Source organism: Oncorhynchus mykiss, chromosome 19 (genome assembly GCF_013265735.2).
Source record: "Oncorhynchus mykiss isolate Arlee chromosome 19, USDA_OmykA_1.1, whole genome shotgun sequence".
Classification (NCBI taxonomy): domain Eukaryota; kingdom Metazoa; phylum Chordata; class Actinopteri; order Salmoniformes; family Salmonidae; genus Oncorhynchus; species Oncorhynchus mykiss.
Window position 1 is genome coordinate 5,893,325 of NC_048583.1, and position 20,145 is coordinate 5,913,469.

Here is a 20,145-nt window from a genome sequence, read left to right on the forward strand (position 1 = left end):
CCTGAGAAAGGTTGAGTTTCTGTACACCAGCCAGGGCTTTAGGCAGTCAGACTGTCTGCTTGGATGTGATTTACAGTAGAAAAATCTCAGAGAAAGCTGGGAGCTGCAGCCAGACAATCAAACTAGCAAATAAACAGCTAAAGCAGACAGGATGAGCGGCAGATATAGAGGTTCATTAACAAGTTTATAACGGACCATAAAAATCTTCCTATCGCAGCACTTTACGGTAGTACAAGTACATTTGATTTGACTAATCGAAAGAGCTATTACCTTTATATATGTCCGTTGGATACAATTTCTGATTATTGTTCATGGCCAACCAGTTGCATTTGATTATTCAAAATGTTTACAGTTAGCCTATCATTTCAAAAGATAATTGTAGTGTCCAATTCCACCACAAAATGATGAAAATTCTCAGAGCTTTACGGAGGTGCTTTTGAGTTTCGTTGTATCAAATGTTTGTCTTCATCTGGTTTGGATTAAGATTATTTTTTAAATTGTTGTATGCCAATAAAAATACTTTTTACCTTCTTTATTTAAAATAATTATTCAAATAATTCAAATAAATATTTGTTATTGCAACATGAAAAAAGGTGAAAATACATAATAAAAGTCTGGAAATAAATGATCGTGCCTCTTTATGAGTCGCTTTAAAGTATTGCATCTAGGCAGAAAACAGTAGTCATAATACTGTTGGATTTTATATATGACAGCTTAATAGCACAGGGAGCCAAAGGCTGAATTATACTGTACCCAGCTAGGGTCTTGGCAGGGTGGTGTATTTCAGCAGTGTTGGAGGGAGCGAAGCTGTTTGCACTTGCATTTCTCACTTTGGTGCCTCTCAACGCTGCAATTTTTCAAGAGTGGGAAAAAGTGGAGTAACACTACTCTAGCTAATGTTAGCACAATGTTGCCACCGGGGAGACAAACACCGCAGACCTGTCACATGCCAGATGACAGGTCACATGTAGGTTGGTGGCTGGACGTTTGTTGGCAGAAGTGGGTGTCAGGCTGTGTGTCAGTAAACAGCTTTTGGTATCCCAATCAACCTTATACATAGTAAAAACATAACTAATAACTTACGTAGATGGGAGAGTGGGGTATATTGAACAATTCTTTACATTCAACCTTGTTACATCAAGGGAAATATAGCATTCTTTCTAACAAAGATATCTACATATATTTCAAGATGTTGTGTATCCCTGGAAATAATCAGAATAAATGTAAACATTACAGCTTTGAAGTAGCTTGTCAAAAAAGGGTAATGGGGTCAATTGAGCTCAGGTGCATCCTGTTTCCATTGAGATACTTCTACAACTTGATTGGAGTCCATCTGTGTTAAATTATATTATTGATTGGACATGATTTGGAAAGACACACATCTGTCTATATAAGGTCCCACAGTTGACAGTGCATGTCAGAGCAGAAACCAAGCCATGAGGTGAAAGGAATTGTTCGTAGAGCTCCGAGACAGGATTGTGTCGAGACACAGATCTGGAAAAGGGTCCCGAAACATTTCTGCAGCATTGAAGGTCCCCCAAGAACACAGGAGCCTCCATCATTCTTAAATGGAAGACGTTTAGAACCACCAAGACTCTTCCTAGAGCTGGCTGCCCGGCCAAACTGAGCAATCAGGGGAGACGGGCCTTGGTCAGGGAGGTGACCAAGAACCCGATGGTCACTCTGACAGAGCTCCAGAGTTCCTCTGTGGAGATATGAGAACCTTCCAGAAGGACAACCATCTCTGCAGCACTCCACCAATCAGGTCTTTATGGTAGAGAGGCTACACAGAAGCCAATCCTCTGTAAAAGGCACATGACAGCCCACTTGGAGTTTGCCAAAAGGCACTTTAAGGACTCAGACCATGAGAAAAAAGATTCTCTGGTCTGATGAAACCAAGATTGAACTCTTTGGCCTGAATACCAAGCGTCACGTCTGGAGGAAACATGGCCCCATCACTACGGTGAAGCATAGTGGAGGCAGCATCATGCTGTGGGGATGTTTTTCAGCAGCAGGGACTGGGAGACTAGTCAAGATCGAGGGAAAGATGAACAGAGCAAAGTACAGAGAGATCCTTGATGAAAACCTGCTCCAGAGCGCTCAGGACCTCAGACTGGGGCGACTATAAGCACACAGCCAAGACAACTCAGAAGTGGCTTCAGGACAAGTCTCTGAATGTCCTTGAGTGGCCCAGCCAGAGCCCAGGCTTAAACCTGATCAAACATCTCTTAAAAAAACTGAAAATAGCTGTGCAGCGATGCTCCCCATCCAACCTGACAGAGCTTGAGAGGATCTGCAGAGAAGAATGGGAGAAACTCCCCAAATACAGCTGTGCCAAGCTTGTAGCATCATACCCTGTAATCACTGCCAAGTGTAAAGGGTAAAGGGTCTGAGTAAAGGGTCTGAATACTTATGTAAATGTGATATTTAGGTTTTTATTTTTAACACATTTGCAAAAATGTCTATAGACCTGTCTTGGCTTTGTCATTAAGGGGTATTGTGTGTAGATTGATGAGGGGAATAAGGCTGTAACGTAATAATAGAATAAGGCTGTATCGTAATAATAGAATAAGGCTGTATCGTAATAATAGAATAAGGCTGTAACGTAATAATAGAATAAGGCTGTAACGTAATAATAGAATAAGGCTGTAACGTAATAATAGAATAAGGCTGTAACGTAATAATAGAATAAGGCTGTAACGTAATAATAGAATAAGGCTGTAACGTAATAATAGAATAAGGCTGTAACGTAATAATAGAATAAGGCTGTAACGTAATAATAGAATAAGGCTGTAACGTAATAATAGAATAAGGCTGTAACGTAATAATAGAATAAGGCTGTAACGTAATAATAGAATAAGGCTGTAACGTAATAATAGAATAAGGCTGTAACGTAATAATAGAATAAGGCTGTAACGTAATAATAGAATAAGGCTGTAACGTAATAATAGAATAAGGCTGTATCGTAATAATAGAATAAGGCTGTAACGTAATAATAGAATAAGGCTGTATCGTAATAATAGAATAAGGCTGTAACGTAATAATAGAATAAGGTTGTATCGTAATAATAGAATAAGGCTGTAACGTAATAATAGAATAAGGCTGTAACGTAATAATAGAATAAGGCTGTAACGTAATAATATAATAAGGCTGTAACGTAATAATAGAATAAGGCTGTAACGTAATAATAGAATAAGGCTGTAACGTAATAATAGAATAAGGCTGTAACGTAATAATAGAATAAGGCTGTAACGTAATAATAGAATAAGGTTGTATCGTAATAATAGAATAAGGCTGTAACGTAATAATAGAATAAGGTTGTATCGTAATAATAGAATAAGGCTGTAACGTAATAATAGAATAAGGCTGTAACGTAATAATAGAATAAGGCTGTAACGTAATAATAGAATAAGGCTGTAACGTAATAATAGAATAAGGCTGTAACGTAATAATATAATAAGGCTGTAACGTAATAATAGAATAAGGCTGTAACGTAATAAAATGTGTAAAAAGTCACAGGGTCTGTATACTTTCCGAATGCCCTGTACATGGTTTCCATTCAGTCCGCTTCGGCCATTATTATGAGCCGTCCTGCCCCCAGAAGCCTCCTGTGATATGTACCTAATGCAAAGGGTTGACTGGCTGACACAAAGCACCTAGGGAAGCGTCTTTGAGACTGGCGAATCCTTTGTGGATGGCATCTGATTCTGAACATACCACATCATAAAGTAATGACCTCCCGGAGGATGTGTATCTGATACTGTTGACGGGTCTATATTTTCATTACTGTTACCAAGACGATTCCCATAAAGAAATGTCACGGTAAAGAAACGGGAACCATGTTATTTAGTAATATGGACAATGTTCAAACTCGACGACAGAGCATTTCTACAAAGTAAAGAAACCAGCTGTTGCATTTCATAATTGTTGTGGGCGCCGAGGTCCCTTTTGAAATGACAGAAAGTCAGGTTTTCAATTAACATCAGTTATTTTTTTGGGACAAACTACTAGAGAAGTTTCGTCCCCGGCAACCAGAATGCATTTTCAGAGAATTCTGCTTTTGTAGAAATGTATGAATCACTGTGCTGTGCAGTAAGGATGAACATTCTGCAGGCCTACGGGCCAGAAAAAGCTGTTTCGTATTAGTCTTGGATATGAGAGATCATCTCTTCTGTGTTGTATTTTACTACCATACATCAAGAGAGGTCATACATTTGGACAAAAAAGTACAACTTCTTTTAATCCTATCCAACACATTCAACTGATGACAACGCTTACCATTTCAACATAATTTCAGGCCCAGTCCAAGTCATATTTGTTATTCTAGATCAGGGCATGTCTCATAATATTGCCTTTTTCGGTAAGTGGCTGAGAATGAAAAGACTGAGAGAAAAATAACATTGGAGATCAATTTGAGCCTGGGCCAGTGTTCCGTTCCAAACTGTGATTTTCACCTTCTTGTTGTCTATGTGCCATGCCATGTCTCTCCTTTTCTCAGATAGTCATCGGCAGTTTAAATCCTGCGGATCAAAATTGAATTTGCTTTTACACTTAACCTTGAAAATTGGCTTACGTTAACTGTGTTATAGTGTAAACATTGATTGGGTTTCAACATTTCAGCTCAGCTCGGCTCGTCTGTGGGCTCCAGTCCTCTATGGAGACGAGTGATTAACTAACTGTGATATGAGGATGAGGGACTTTCTGGACAACGGAAACAAAAACATGCGTAACCCCTTGGAACGCGAAGGAGAAGGTCGTATCCGGTTTCTCCTCTCAATTCTGACTGAAGTTACATGCGTTGATACAGCCGACGGACGTGGCCTGTGTATTGCTAAAGAGGAGGACGACGGTATAGGATCTTTTGTTGATGATCAGTAATGAGCCAGTCAAGACAGCTGGGCTACTTCAGGAGCTGCTCAGACAGTCATTCAACCTGCAGCCACGAGTCCCAGTGGGGAGCGATCAGAATGGCTATACCACAGGGAGGCTGCATGCACTGTCTCTCCGAGGAACAGTGAAAAGGGAATCCCATCATTCTCACAGCAATAAAACCTTCTATGGGCAAAAATAGAGAATCACTGGAATTTTTCTCTCCATATTTCTGGAAAACCACACTGACTGAACAGACCAAGTCTTAGTGCTTTAACGACCAGAAAACAATGCCAGTAAGTGGTCTGCAATAAATGTCTGATGGAAATAAATGACGGTCTAACTGGGAAAATATTTCAGCGACATGCAAATTATAAACATATCACTGCTGCTGTGAATTCGTACATGTTTGTTGCATATAATAACAAGCTAAGAAAGGGTAACGCATCGTGCCAAACAACAGCTCTTCGCTGTGGTACATTCACAATATAACATGCCCCCTTGGGTCTCATTGCTTACATTTTTTATTTCACCTTTATTTAACCAGGTAGGCCAGTTGAGAACAAGTTCTCATTTACAACTGTGACCTGGGCAAGATAAAGCAAAGCAGTCTCGACACATACTGTACAACAAAGAGTTACACATGGAATAAACAAACATACAGTCACTAACACATTAGAAATGTATATATACACAATGTGTGCAAATGAGGTAGGATAAGGGAGGTAAAGACAATAAGTAGGCCATAGTGGCAAAATAATTACAACAGAGCAATTTAACACTGGAGTGATAGATGGATGTTTGTGTACAAGTAGTGATAGGGGGAAAAGTTGCTAGTTACATAGTGTGATATTATTTTGGATGATATGAACCTGAGGGGGCTGAAAGGGGGGCCGAAACTGTGGACATATTTTAAAGAGATCTTAAAACACATTTTCACTGTTGTTTTCCTCAGGGTGCTTTTTAGTGTCAGTTTGTGTCATTCTTTTGTTTTTTAATCTTATGTTTGTTGTGTAGTAAATAGTTCACCTTTTATTTTCAATATCACAATATTATTTTTTTACACAAGTTGGCTGTACCTGCAAACTCCAGTATTTTTCCTTCATAGCTTGTTCTCCATCTTTTTTTTTAAATAAGGAGCCAATTTTTTTTCAGCACTTTTATTTCCATGACTGATCCAAACTTGTTTTCTCATGGCTCTCTATTGTCCCTCTGCAATAAACATATGGTGAGCAATATGTTTGGAGCATCGAATCGCACTAACATTTCAGTATCAAATCATAATACATACAGAATCGTGAGAATCGCAATACCTATCGTATCGGGAATAAGGTATTGTGATAATATCGTGTCGTGAGGTCCTTGGCAAATCCCAGCCATATATACAAGAGGGTAGAAGAAAGACAAGCGACACAGTAGCCTATGTGATTACGGTAAAGTGTGGGCACTCTAGGGTTAAGTGTGTGTGTCACTATTAAAAGCCAAATGAGTCAGTCAAACACCCCCAATTTAAGTCCTGATTTCTCCTGTTTTCCGGAACCCGCAAATGAACAATTCCCCACATTCACCTCTCAGGTTCTCTTCATTTATTTATTTGTGTTTTGGAGATGAAAGAAAAATAGGAGGATGGAGGGAGGAGGTAGAGAAAAAAAGCTGGTTCAATTTCACCCTCGGTTCGTTTACACATCCGGACTCAGTCATGAAGAGCCTGAGAGACGACGCGGCACAATAGCAGCAGCAGCGAGAGCTGCAAAGTGCATTGCTGATGAAAAACATAAAAGACGCATTTAATTGGGCCCATTTATCCAGTCAGGTAGGCCACTCCCCTTTACCCCGCTGTGCTTGTGTACTGTACAACTACCACAGCACCGGCTTCTCCTGTTCCATGAATTGTGTTTCTTACGGGAAGTAGGCTGTAAAGTATAGGCCACCGGAATAATTACGGCAATTTATGATCAAAGCTAGAACAATGTCCAAGACAAGTACAAGGTGACATCGGATAGCAGCACATCTGATGATACGCGGGGAATCTGAGATTGCCAAAAGGTGCCCTGCCAAGGTAGAGGCTGCTGAGAGCTGAAACCGCATCACTACACTTTATTTCTGAAAAACAAGCGTCTGGAAGTCACTCACACAGGTACCAATTATCCCTTACGACGTGAGTATTACCTTGTGAACTTGGAGTGAACTCAGGTGCCTGTGTTGTGTGATCTACGTTGCACAGGATATGATATGGGGTCAACACACAGATGTTGTATAGGGAGGGAGCTATTGTATAGCGGCTGTATGGCGGTAAAGTGGATTATTAAAAACAGTAAAAACATGTGGTCGGTTTGATTTATTTCCAGGTGCAAAGATGTAGTAGAGATCACGTCAAGAGACACATGTGTGTTATCTCAATATGGATAGATTGGATTGACATTATTTCATTATACTAAAGCTTGATCACGTGACCTAGGCCTATACTTCAACATTCTTTCCCCCATATTCTATGCATCAAAATGACCCATTCACTCTGTCTCTCTCCAAACCTTTTTCAACTTTAAGACATTACAGGCTGACTGCTGTAGCAACCCTATCTCTCCTGTACCCCTCAACCCTATCTCTCCTGTACCCCTCAACCCTATCTCTCCTGTACCCCTCAACCCTATCTCACCTGTACCCCTCAACCCTATCTCTCCTGTACCCCTCAACCCTATCTCTCCTGTACCCCTCAACCCTATCTCTCCTGTACCCCTCAACCCTATCTCTCCTGTACCCCTCAGGCATACGGTATCTCCACTCTCTACAGTCTGACTACAGTTCTGAGATTGGTTTAGGAAAGATATATGTTCAGATCCTATGATCTTATGCAGACTGTGGTTTCTTGAGAGAGAATTAGGAAGATATATATATATATATATATATATATATATATATATATATATATATATATATACACACACACACACACACACACACACACACACATATATACACACACACATATATACAGTTGAAGTCAGAGTTTACATACACTTAGGTTGGAGTCATTAAAACTCGTATTTCAACCTCTCCACAAATTTCTTGTTAAACTATAGTTTTGGCAAGTCGGTTACGACATCTACTTTGTTCATGACACAAGTAATTTTTCCAACAATTTGCTTACAGACAGATTATTTCACATATAATTCACTCTATCACAATTCCAGTGGGTCAGAAGTTTACATATGCTAAGTTGACTGTGCCTTTAAACACCTTGGAAAATTCCAGAAAATGATGCCATGGCTTTAGAAGCTTCTAATAAGCTAATTGACATTATTTGAGTCAATTGGAGGTGTACCTGTGGATGTATTTCAAGGCCTACCTTCAAACCCAGTGCCTCTTTGCTTGACATCATAGGAAAATCAAAAGAAATCAGCCAAGACCTCAGAAAAATAATTGTTGACCTCCACAAGTCTGATTCACCCTTGGGAGCAATTTCCAAATGCCTGAAGGTACCACATTAATCTGTACAAACAATAGTATGCAAGTATAAACACCATGGGATCATGCAGCTGTCATACCGCTTAGGAAGGAGACGCGTTCGTTCTGTCTCCTAGAGATGAACGTACTTTGGTGCGAAAAGCGCAAATCAATCCCAGAACAACAGCAAAGGACCTTGTGAAGATGCTAGAGGAAACCAGTACAAAGTATCTATATCCACAGTAAAACGAGTCCTATATCGACATAATCTGAAAGGCCGCTCAGCAAGGAAGAAGCCACTGCTCCAAAACCGCCATAAAAAAGTCAGACTACAGTTTGCAACTGCACATGGGGACAAAGATCATACTTTTTGAGAAATGTCCTCTGGTCTGATGAAACAAAAATAGAACTGTTTGGCCTTAATGACCATTGTTATGTTTGGAGGAAAAAGGGGGAGGCTTGCAAGCCGAAGAAAACCATCCCAACCGTGAAGCACAGGGGTAGCAGCATCATGTTGTGGGGGTGCTTTGCTGCTGGAGGGACTTGTGCACTTCACAAAATAGATGGCATCATGAGGTAGGAAGATTATGTAGATATATTGAAGCAACAGTTTAAGACAGGAAGTTAAAGCTTGGTCACAAATGGATCTTCCAAATGGACAATGACCCCAAGCATATTTCCAAAGTTGTGGCAAAATGGCTTAAGGACAACAAAGTCAAGGTATTGGAGTGGACATCACAAAGCCTTGACCTCAATCCCATAGAAAATGTGTGGGCAGAACTGACAAAGCGTGTGCGAGCAAGGAGGCCTACAAACCTGACTCAGTTACACCTGCTCTGCCAGGAGGAATGGGCCAGAATTCATCCAACTTATTGTAGGAAGCTTGTGGAAGGCTACCTGAAACATTTGACCCAAGTTAAACAATTTAAAGGCAATGCTACCAAATACTAATTGAGTGTATGTAAACTTCTGAAATAAATAATTCTCTCTACTATTATTCTGACATTTCACATTCTTAAAATAAAGTGGTGATCCTAACTGACCTAAGACAGGACATTTTTACTAGGATTAAATGTCAGGAATTGTGAAAAACTGAGTTTAAATGTATTTGGCTAAGGGGTATGTAAACTTATATATATATATATATATATATATATATATATATATGATAGAGAGAGAGCATGAGAAAGAGATGAGAGACAGAGAAAGAACATGACAGAGAAAGAGAGACTGACCCTTCTTGGCATGTGGACAACAGCAGAGTAGTACACTACGTGTCAAGGAGTGAAGTTTTGGGGAACCCCAGCAGACAGGAGATATCATGCAGACAGAGGCACTGTGCAGGGGGGAACAATCCATGTGTTGTCGTCCTCTTGTGTGTCCAGGTGCTTTAAGTCTATTCATTCATGCCATTCAAATGCACCTGAAAACAGTACAGTGGATTGAATGGTTCTCTTGTTAGGGCTTGTGTTGTTTCAGAGGCGTGGTACTATGATGCAGGTGTGAAATATGCAGGAGGTCATTGGACATGGGCCTAGACTAGAGGCAAAGCTAAATTCTTCGATATTGAGAGCTAGGAGCCAATGACAATAGTTAGCAGTCACAGCGAGCCAAATTTGTTTACTATAGAGCACGATAAACTATAGTTTTAAACATTCAGGTTTCTATTCTATTTCATTCGGATACTCACCTTTCATAAGGCCTCCGTTGCTCACCTTAGTAGCCTCCCTTCGCTGCACAACTTCCAAGTATCAATAGTAACAGTAGTGAAATCAAGTTCACAACTCCAAGCCTTCATGAACAAATATACAGGTATCTGCCAAAATAAAGGAAACACCAACATTAAGTGTCTTAATATTGTGTTGGACCACCACAAGCTGCCAGCACAGCTTCAATGCATCTTGGCAGAGATTCTACAAGTGTCTGGAACTCTATTGGAGGGATGTGACTCCATTCTTCCACGAGAAATTCCATCATTTGGTGTTTAGTTGATGGTGTCTCAGGCGCCGCTCCAGAATCAATTTGGTTGATGTCCGGTGACTGAGACACACAGACACACCCTCTCAGCTCTTTGAGACCCTCTTTCAAAGTCACTGAGATCTCTTCTTCTAGACATGGTAGATAAAATAATGGGCCACTGGGCATTTTATACATGACCCTCAGCATGATGGGATGTTAAATGCTTAATTAACATTTGTGCTTAACCGTTCAATATACTTTGTTTCCTTCATTTACTGAGGCCTTTCCTTTATTCTGGCGGCTACATGTGGTCCGTTGTTCAACATGAGAGGCGCGTGGGGAGATTGATAGAGATTATGAGTGGGAATTCTTCAATGACTACCGGTGTGCCAGCCTATCACTTGAATGTCACGGTCATCCCCTCTGTGTGGCAGTGGCATAAACGGTGTCATGCTATCAAAGGCTACTATCAACGATTCATTCATCATCTTTGCTTGAATCATGTTTGTACTATGTTTGTTAGTAGGTAGTTGACAACTTGCATTCAGCAAGGCTCATTGCAAACCTGCCATTATAAACAAACATGTGTGGCTGTCTTTGACTGACAATTCCATAATGATGCCTGCAGTTGTTCTAGAGAGACAGAGAGAGGGCTGACTGGTCTGGTGGAATCCGCAAATAAAACAAAGAAATGTTTAGATATTATTGCCATGGCAATGTTGTTAGAACTAGGCCTAGCTTCTCCCAACTTGTTGTCCCCATACCATACGTTCTATGGCATGACATGCTTAGGGACTGCACCCAGCAGTGACATCATGAAAATCCCTCATCTCTTTCCTCCAGGTAGGTGGTAGGCAGGCATACCAGGCAGGTGGAATGTACCCATTGTCAGACAGCTAGTGCTCAGTAGGTAGGACTGTAGGGGGAAGGTGATGGGCTGGGTAGATACAGCAGGCTGGAGCTGGCCTGGAGCTAGGCTGCTCTCAAAGCCCACCTCAGTACGTGCCTGTCAGGCAGCTTACCCCTGTGTGGTAAAACAGCCTGGAAGAATTCCTCCTTGGTCCTCCCCTCATTCCCTGCCTGAAACAGATGCATATCCTTTTGATGTGCGGCGGGCCAGAGCAGGATCATTTGATGAATGATATCCTCCTCTTCATATGTTCTAGTCTTCCCCCTCTACTGAGGTAATGGTCTCCCGGCCTGTCCCGTCTCACTCTGACACGACGAACAGGCAGGATAACATAATAAACCTTAATGGATTTATCCCAGCCGAGATGTTGTAGTAATAACGTCTTCAGTATCATATATCAACAGCGAGTAGAAGTAGCGAGGCTACACAATGTGTGTTTACATGACAGCGGCCAATCATTTGTCATTAACCCCCAGGCTGATGTTATCAAGTCTTTTCATAGCGATTTATGTCCACTCTGGATGACATCACTACACTAATTCATGACGGGAGCCAAAAAAAAGGTAATAGGATCACATAGCTACAGTGTAAACACCGTGGTGACGATACTCCGATAAAGAGAAACGATCATTACGCAACTACAGCTGTCTCCACAACACCCCTTAATGGACCGCCAAGCTCCAAGACTTAGTATACTGTATTTCGCCTGGTTCCTGATCGTTGTCATGCAAATGACCATAGGAGTTGGCTACACATCAGAAACAGATCTGGAGCCAGGCTAGCCTACTTTATTATGCTGTTATTATATAGTCATCTCTCTAGACCATGTGACCAGGATGCTATGGAGTCCGTATGGACTTGATCTGGGAACAGAGACATAAGGATGACAATCCCCCCTGTCCTATTTTATGACAGGCTGGAGTTGGCTTTGCTTTGATTCATCTGTCCAGAGTCCCCAGACATCCTGGTGTATATACCATTGTATTGCATTTTGCAGAGAAGAAGAAGAAGCAGCCTATTTTTATAATGGCTGGCTTTGAATGGGAACTAGAACCAGATGGGGGGAAATTGAAGTTAAATGCAGCTGGAATCCATGTAAGTGGCAGAATCTTTTGGCGATGGAGAGGGGGTGTGAGGTCATCATATGTGCCACGCATGGGTCACTGTGCATTTCTATGGACTGGAGAATCTCTGGGATAGCAGAGATATTGGTGGATGTGCTAGAGGAGGAACAGATCATTATTTTCACATCAATTGCAAATGGCATTACAGTACATTAAGCCTGCTGTACTAAGGCATCTTGTTACATTGCCAGTTGATCAGCTGGCCACTAGTTATATGTAAGTCCTTAGATGTTACTTGAGTTGCATTTTTCCTTATTGCATTTGCCTCCATTCTAGTACATGCAATGCCAATTTCTAAACTGCTTTCAAAGTAGATATCCCACAGTATAGCACCTCCGGTCAAGTCTAGCATTTATGGAAATCTCAAACTGTACTGTACATAAAACTGTCTGGAAACAGTTTCAGCAAAGTTGTTCTACAGTTTTAGCCAAGATAACAAAAAGTAAAATGGTGAGACTGTCCTGACGATGTGAGACTGTAATTCAAGTCAATATGAATAAGTGATATAGGTGAGTAGAGTAGACAGACAGACGAGGTGAGTAGAGTAGACAGACAGACGAGGTGAGTAGAGTAGACAGACAGACGAGGTGAGTAGAGTAGACAGACAGACGAGGTGAGTAGAGTAGACAGACGAGGTGAGTAGACAGACAGACAGGTGAGGTGAGTAGAGTAGACAGACAGGTGAGGTGAGTAGACAGGTGAGTAGACAGACAGGTGAGTAGACAGACAGGTAGACAGACAGGTGAGTAGACAGACAGGTGAGGTGAGTAGACAGACAGGTGAGGTGAGTAGACAGGTGAGTAGACAGACAGACAGGTGAGGTGAGTAGAGAAGACAGACAGGTGAGGTGAGTAGACAGGTGAGTAGACAGACAGGTGAGTAGACAGACAGGTACATGGCACAGTAACTTTAGTAGAAGCATTAACATCTTTCTAGTAGTATATTTGGGGCTGGCAGCCAGCCATGTTGTAAAGGAATACTCGTTGGCAAATTTGATGAAATCAGAGATGACAAAAGTTCAAAGCCACATCTGATTAAAGGTAGAGCCATCTGAAAAATTGTCTCGATTCTTCATACAGATGAAAAGGAGTGATAGATGGTATAATCACTTCTTATACAATGTGTGTGATCCATCTAGAACATCACAAGGGTTGAAGGGAATCTGCAGTATAACTCTGCACACCTGAATCCCCCCCCAAGAGAACTACACCCCCTCATTCCCCCAGAGAAAGTTAAAAGGACAACCAAAATGTAAGGCAAGCTTCCCAATCCCTACAGCATTCCTTCATTTACAGCTAAAAAAACAACAGCACTCCCTTTGAAGAGGTATTGAGGTCCGAGCTTGATTACCATTTGAGATTGAACCAGGTCTGGCAACGCGGTGTAGAAAAATGACTGCTGGCAGGCAGGTCTATTGGTTACGGACGTCTCCATGAGGTGGCTTAGATGGAATATCCAGGGTCCTCCTGTCTGAGAGGGGCGACTTAAGGCCATGCTTTTACCCTGTGTGTTCCACTTTCACAGGGCCCACGCATCTGGGCCACAGCTGGGAGCTGGGACTGTGTGTGTGTGTGTGTGTGTGTGTGTGTGTGTGTGTGTGTGTCTCAGAAACAGAGGGAGAGACAGAAGGAGAGAGATGGAGCACAAGGGGGGCTCTTTACCGTGATTGAGCAGTGAGCACAATGTACCGGGTCTGAGAATATTAAAAACGAATGGAAACTCCTATATAAAACGTGTGGACATGAGGCACTGAGACGTACAACAGGACCAGTTGAAACATTACAGGTTGTCACACATACGTCAGCACTATATGTGCCTGATGGGAGATGGCAGGGTATTTTAACGGTATACATTGGGAATGAGATCACCTACTCTGGTTTAAGTCAGTAAAAGCTCATCAATGGTAGTTCTTCTTGAAGCAAATTAGATTTTGTTCTGAGTTAAACATGAATTCTTTGACACAGTATATTTGAGAGTCTGGAAGCATTTTATTTATATGTAGCTATCGTGGCCAGTGGCTAACCAACAAAACAATTAAATACAAAATATATTCATTTGCTAAAAATGCTTTATTGGAGAACATGGACAATAATATATAAACCGATGTCTTTTCTTCCGGCCATACTGGCAGAGCAGACCCATGTTTGTACAGTAATAACCAAATGGAAAATATCATAACTCAGTACAAAGAATATTAAAACAAGAAAACAAACTAAAATATATATATAGTGACAGACCACAGGGGGCTGCTGAGGGGAGGACAGCGCAGAATAAATGGCTGGAACAGACCAAATGGAATACCATTCCACCTATCCTGCTCCAGTCTCTACCACCAGCCTGTCCTCCCAGAGTAAGATGCCACCAACCTCCTGTGTGATAAACATCCACTAAAAAAATAAATACTGATAGTTCACTAAAACAGTCACAGGTGGTAAACACTTCACTACATGCTACATCAAGGTAAAAAGAGAACATCATTTATCAGTATGGAGAAATAAAGCCAATGGTAAAACAGGATGTTTTTCTAAAGGTTTAGTCATTAGTTCGGTTCTCATCTGCTTTGCAGATCGTTTCCTGGATCTATTGGACCGCTTTAATGTAACAGAGGCAAGTGGGAGTATGAACAGGTGTGTGTGTGTGTGTGTGTGTGTGTGTGTGTGTGTGTGTGTGTGTGTGTGTGGGGGGGGGGGGGGGGGGGGGGGGTGCAATGTCTCTGTGTGAGAACGATTGACAAAGGCAAGGCACTCAACTTGACCGCAAACTCCAATTCAAACCACAGTTCCAGTCAGGCCAACAACCTCAGATGACAGTTGCCCACATACTGCAGCTACACAGCAATGGCTTGTTTTCAGATCACTAAATGAGTCTACGCTTTCCACTGACTTATTTGAAGTGTGCATGGGACAAAGGGACAAAGCCAAACACTCAAAATAATCAATATGATCACGTTAGCCATGGACACGGTAAGAGTTGTAGGAAACATTACTAAGAGGGGCATTGACTTCCTACATGTTTCATGTTTTCATCCTCAACTAAACCACATCTTGTCACATCATGAGGAAACTTCTCTAAAAACAACAATCTTTGCCTCTTCACACCTTTTAAAATGAACATTTGAACCCAGTTTAAAACACATTTAAAAATACTGATAGTTGCACAATTAGAGAAACCAATTTCTAATGGTGAGTTTAAATAAAGTACATACTCAGTGTGGTAAGACTGAAGCCCAGTGGCAGTAGCAGCAGAACGAAAGAGGAAGAGAGGAGAGGAGGAGAAAATACAGGAGAAGGGGAGAATAAGAGAGGTGTGTGCGTTGGAGAGGGACATCTAGCTGTTGAGTGGTCCTCGTATTAATCTTTTAACTGTTTTAGAGGAGATAGCTGTGTCTTATTCATTAGGCACCAAACAGAGGGAAACAGACTGAAGCAGGCAGGGACTATCTGGACTTGTCCAATGACAACCGCTTGTTTTTGTTTTTCCTGGTGAAAAACGTTTGAAAAAGTTTTACTATGGTGTGCCCTAATGAATACGACCCTGATGTTCCCCATTTTGACCTTTGACCACATTTGACCTTAGGTAGCCTTCTCCAGGGACTGATAGTACTCCACCAGGACAGCCCAGGCTTTGGGGGCCATGAAGCCTTCCGGAGGGTTCTGTCCTTCGCGAGCCATCTTACGCATCCGTGTCCCTGAGATGAAGTCATAGTCTTGATGGCTGAAAGAAAATGAAGAAAAAAAATGTAGAAAGCACCGTCTCATTTCAACAGCCTGACCCTGAAATGTTGTCTGGTAAGTGAGGAACGATCTTCTAAGTTACTGTGTGGATGAATGGTATGACCAACTCAATTCAAGGACACTTTAGGAAGAGTTCGTCGAGGGAACTTCACAAAATGCAACTCATATGCTTGAAAAAAAGGCCATGTATTTCGGTAATTGAAGTAAACACGCACTCGAGCCCCCTTATGCCAGGGGACCTGGGATATCAAAAGAACCTCAGACACATGAACCAGCAGCACACAGAGACGTTGCTTCAAGCCAGCGGCAAAGAGCGAGCGCAACCTAAACGTCAGACCTTCGCCGTCAAATTCAAACCTTCTGTTAGACTTCTCAGTTTAAACAACTGGTTCAAAAATAAACACGGGCCAAAAAAATTGTCTAAACACAGCTAATTAGTCTCAAACCAAAATGAGAAAATTCCTGTAAAAAACAGACTAGTCTAAATACAATCTTCCATGACTCCGCCACACACAAGTAGGGGATAAATTAAATATTTGTCAATGATTAGATTCATTAGATACTACTGTAGATTCCTTCATTTAGACAAAGGGGGCAACATTCAATCACATTCCTTCTCTCGCCACTGTTACAATGCACTTTCCTCATAATAATCACATTTGTCAAATGTGGTTTCGTTTGTCAGCGGCTTGCGGTCGTGTGGACTGTTGTGGTTTCGTTTGTCAGCGGCTTGCGGTCGTGTGGACTGTTGTGGTTTCGTTTGTCAGCGGCTTGCGGTCGTGTGGACTGTTGTGGTTTCGTTTGTCAGCGGCTTGCGGTCGTGTGGACTGTTGTGGTTTCGTTTGTCAGCGGCTTGCGGTCGTGTGGACTGTTGTGGTTTCGTTTGTCAGCGGCTTGCGGTCGTGTGGACTGTTGTGGTTTCGTTTCTCAGCGGCTTGCGGTCGTGTGGACTGTTGTGGTTTCGTTTCTCAGCGGCTTGCGGTCGTGTGGACTGTTGTGGTTTCGTTTCTCAGCGGCTTGCGGTCGTGTGGACTGTTGTGGTTTCGTTTGTCAGCGGCTTGCGGTCGTGTGGACTGTTGTGGTTTCGTTTCTCAGCGGCTTGCGGTCGTGTGGACTGTTGTGGTTTCGTTTCTCAGCGGCTTGCGGTCGTGTGGACTGTTGTGGTTTCGTTTCTCAGCGGCTTGCGGTCGTGTGGACTGTTGTGGTTTCGTTTCTCAGCGGCTTGCGGTCGTGTGGACTGTTGTGGTTTCGTTTGTCAGCGGCTTGCGGTCGTGTGGACTGTTGTGGTTTCGTTTGTCAGCGGCTTGCGGTCGTGTGGACTGTTGTGGTTTCGTTTGTCAGCGGCTTGCGGTCGTGTGGACTGTTGTGGTTTCGTTTGTCAGCGGCTTGCGGTCGTGTGGACTGTTGTGGTTTCGTTTGTCAGCGGCTTGTGGTCGTGTGGACTGTTGTGGTTTCGTTTCTCAGCGGCTTGTGGTCGTGTGGACTGTTGTGGTTTCGTTTCTCAGCGGCTTGCGGTCGTGTGGACTGTTGTGGTTTCGTTTGTCAGCGGCTTGCGGTCGTGTGGACTGTTGTACGCAGTGGAGCGTCTTGTACGGATTTGTACTGTTAGAGCCGCAGCAAGAGTCACGACGTTTCCACACATTAAACCTCATCATGGATTCCTGACCAGCAGAGTTGTAGTAGGATGTAAACTCCAGGTACACATATTCTGCAGTGTCCTCTCCTGTCTACCTCACTCCTGAAACTACATATTGAAGCCCGCAGACAATTTAAGGGTTGGTTTGGGGTTCAATTTCATTCAGAAAATGTCACTTTTTCCCCTCCATTCTTGAATTGGACTTGAAATGAGTCAATGAATCTCATTCTTAAGGACTCTGGGTTCTGGTCTATTCTTTGAACCCACTTGCAGATGTAAATCAGCTGTCAGCTAAATCTGATACAAATGTATCATTTGTCAGGTGTCCTGAAAGGTGTGTTTTTGTAGTACATGGTCCCTGTTCAAATCAACTGAATAGACCAGTTAAATAACCTCCCTAATTCCTCCCCTAGTACTGCTGACTAACCGTCATGTTATTTTCCTCTGCACGACAGTGAGTCCTGAGCCTGCAGGACAGTACAATGCAGACCAGGCTGACAGCCAGGTGGCAGAACCCAGAACCCTGTGTATGTCTGACACTCCAGGTGTGCCAACGAGTCCACTTCTCCATTTCCATAGGCAGCAATGGGATCACCTTCCTCCTGACCTCCGTAATGCAAACCCACTGTTGAACACATCTACTACTGTATTCTCCCCATAAATTACTGTATTCTCCCCATAAATTAGTGAATTTTGTACTGGAAAATCACACCTTTTTATCATATTGTCCTATTTCCTATCAGATCTATAGCTCAGGCCATGGGGCTAACACTTGCAGTCTCGCTGGGAAGAAATAAACATTCTAGAATTGCATTCTAGAACATTCTAGAACCTGTTCTACTGTATACTACGCTCAATGTGTTCTGGTCCTAAAAACTTTGATGAAATACTTTGATGAACTCTGATTGTGGAGGACTTGTATTCATTACAATAGGTGGAAATGACAGGGCAGAGAGAGAGTGAGACACACAGCGAAAGAGCGAGGGGGGAGGGGGAGCACAAACTCCAAACTCGGCGGAGGAGGAACACTTAATATGCGGTCAAATGAGAAACAGCTTGCGCTGATTTTAGCCATTACACTATAGAGGCAGACTTTAAGGGCGATCGTTGGCAATTAGGCCTAGCATCTATATTCCTCTCACATTTGGCAGCGCCGGCCGGCACAATGTGCACAAGGAGTGGTCGAGAACAGACGGAATGCCATAAATTTCACAAGGCGCCAACCAGAGCCTTTGAAATGGTGATTTAGCGTTTACCTTCTCTCAGCTCTCCCTAGCTGCTAGCCTAGCACTGATACGGTCAGAAAGAGCCAGTCATTGCGGCTTTGACATTTTCTGGCGTAGCTCTTTTCGGGTCTTCAGGTTTCATATTAATAAAAACAACACAATTGAGCTGAAATGAAGTCGCCTGTTATATAATGTTATTGTGACAGTCAGAAAACGGACAACTACTTTCCTGGAAGGAGTAGAATATAACGTGGTTAAGGTTCTTGACAAGCCAGACTGCTGACTCGGCAGTTCTTAAGGGGGCTTGTTGAGAAGAGCACAATAGTAACCACTATAGGACCTTTGTCCCATTACTCTTACATTTCCACTGAGTCACACTGCAGAATTATCTCACGCTTTAGCAGGAAGATTTACTGCTATCCAAACTGTCTTATCCAACTGTAAAACTAGTCCAAAAACACTGGATAATGGATAGTTCAGCCACTCGAAGTAGAAGACAAGCTGATAGAGAAATACTCATTGATTGTACCTTTATAACATACCAAATGGTTCTGGAGTGAGCCTTTATCAACATACTGGACTACTGGTATGGAGAGACAGAATATAAACAGCCTTGTCAGTTGTGGCTCTTATTGTCGAGTAATTCTCCTGCTTTCAATCCAGGAAGGAAATATATCTCTGTGCTCCATTTCTGAATCCCATGCCTAGGTGAAACCCAACTAGGTGTGGGGAAATATTTCCTTTCAGACTAGTTCTCCTGGTGATTGTGATCCCCCCCCCCCCCCCCCCGATATACAAATCCTATATTTATCTTGTCAACTCAATTTATTCTGATATCAAAACATGCGCCATGGAAAAAAGGGTGTACCCCTTCTGATCAATCAGTTCCTACTTTTTAAGTCATCATATTCCTTTAATCAGTCAGATCAGTTTTCAGTCATGATATTCTAAGCCAGACATGGCTATAAAGTGATAGCGTGGATGGTATTAAAGCCCATAGCACACAGAGATTGCACGATTTTCATTAGTCATCGACTGCAGTATCCGTACACAGACTTTTTACAGACTTTAATTAATAGCAGTTCTCTGTGATTTCCGAACGACTTCAAAAGCTCTGAGAAAGCCACAAAACTTTGTAAAGAGCATAAGAAAGCAAAGAAGTTCCTGTTATTCTTGGCTTTGCCGTTTGCCGTAGATAAGGAAGAAAAACACATGGGAGGTTTCAGTGGAGAAGCTTAATGAA

The 20,145-nt window shown here is 42.2% G+C and overlaps 1 protein-coding gene across 1 annotated transcript in view; it reads right to left on the reverse strand.

Moving 5' to 3' along the window:
• Nucleotides 1-15,003: 15,003 nt before the first annotated feature.
• LOC110497325 (bifunctional 3'-phosphoadenosine 5'-phosphosulfate synthase 1) overlaps nt 15,004-20,145 on the reverse strand; it is a 34,361-nt gene continuing 29,219 nt past the window's right edge. The window contains exon 12 of the mRNA XM_036954056.1: nt 15,004-16,020. Within this exon, the coding sequence (XP_036809951.1) occupies nt 15,879-16,020 (142 nt within the window). The 3' untranslated portion in view covers nt 15,004-15,878. The remainder of the gene's footprint in view (nt 16,021-20,145) is intronic.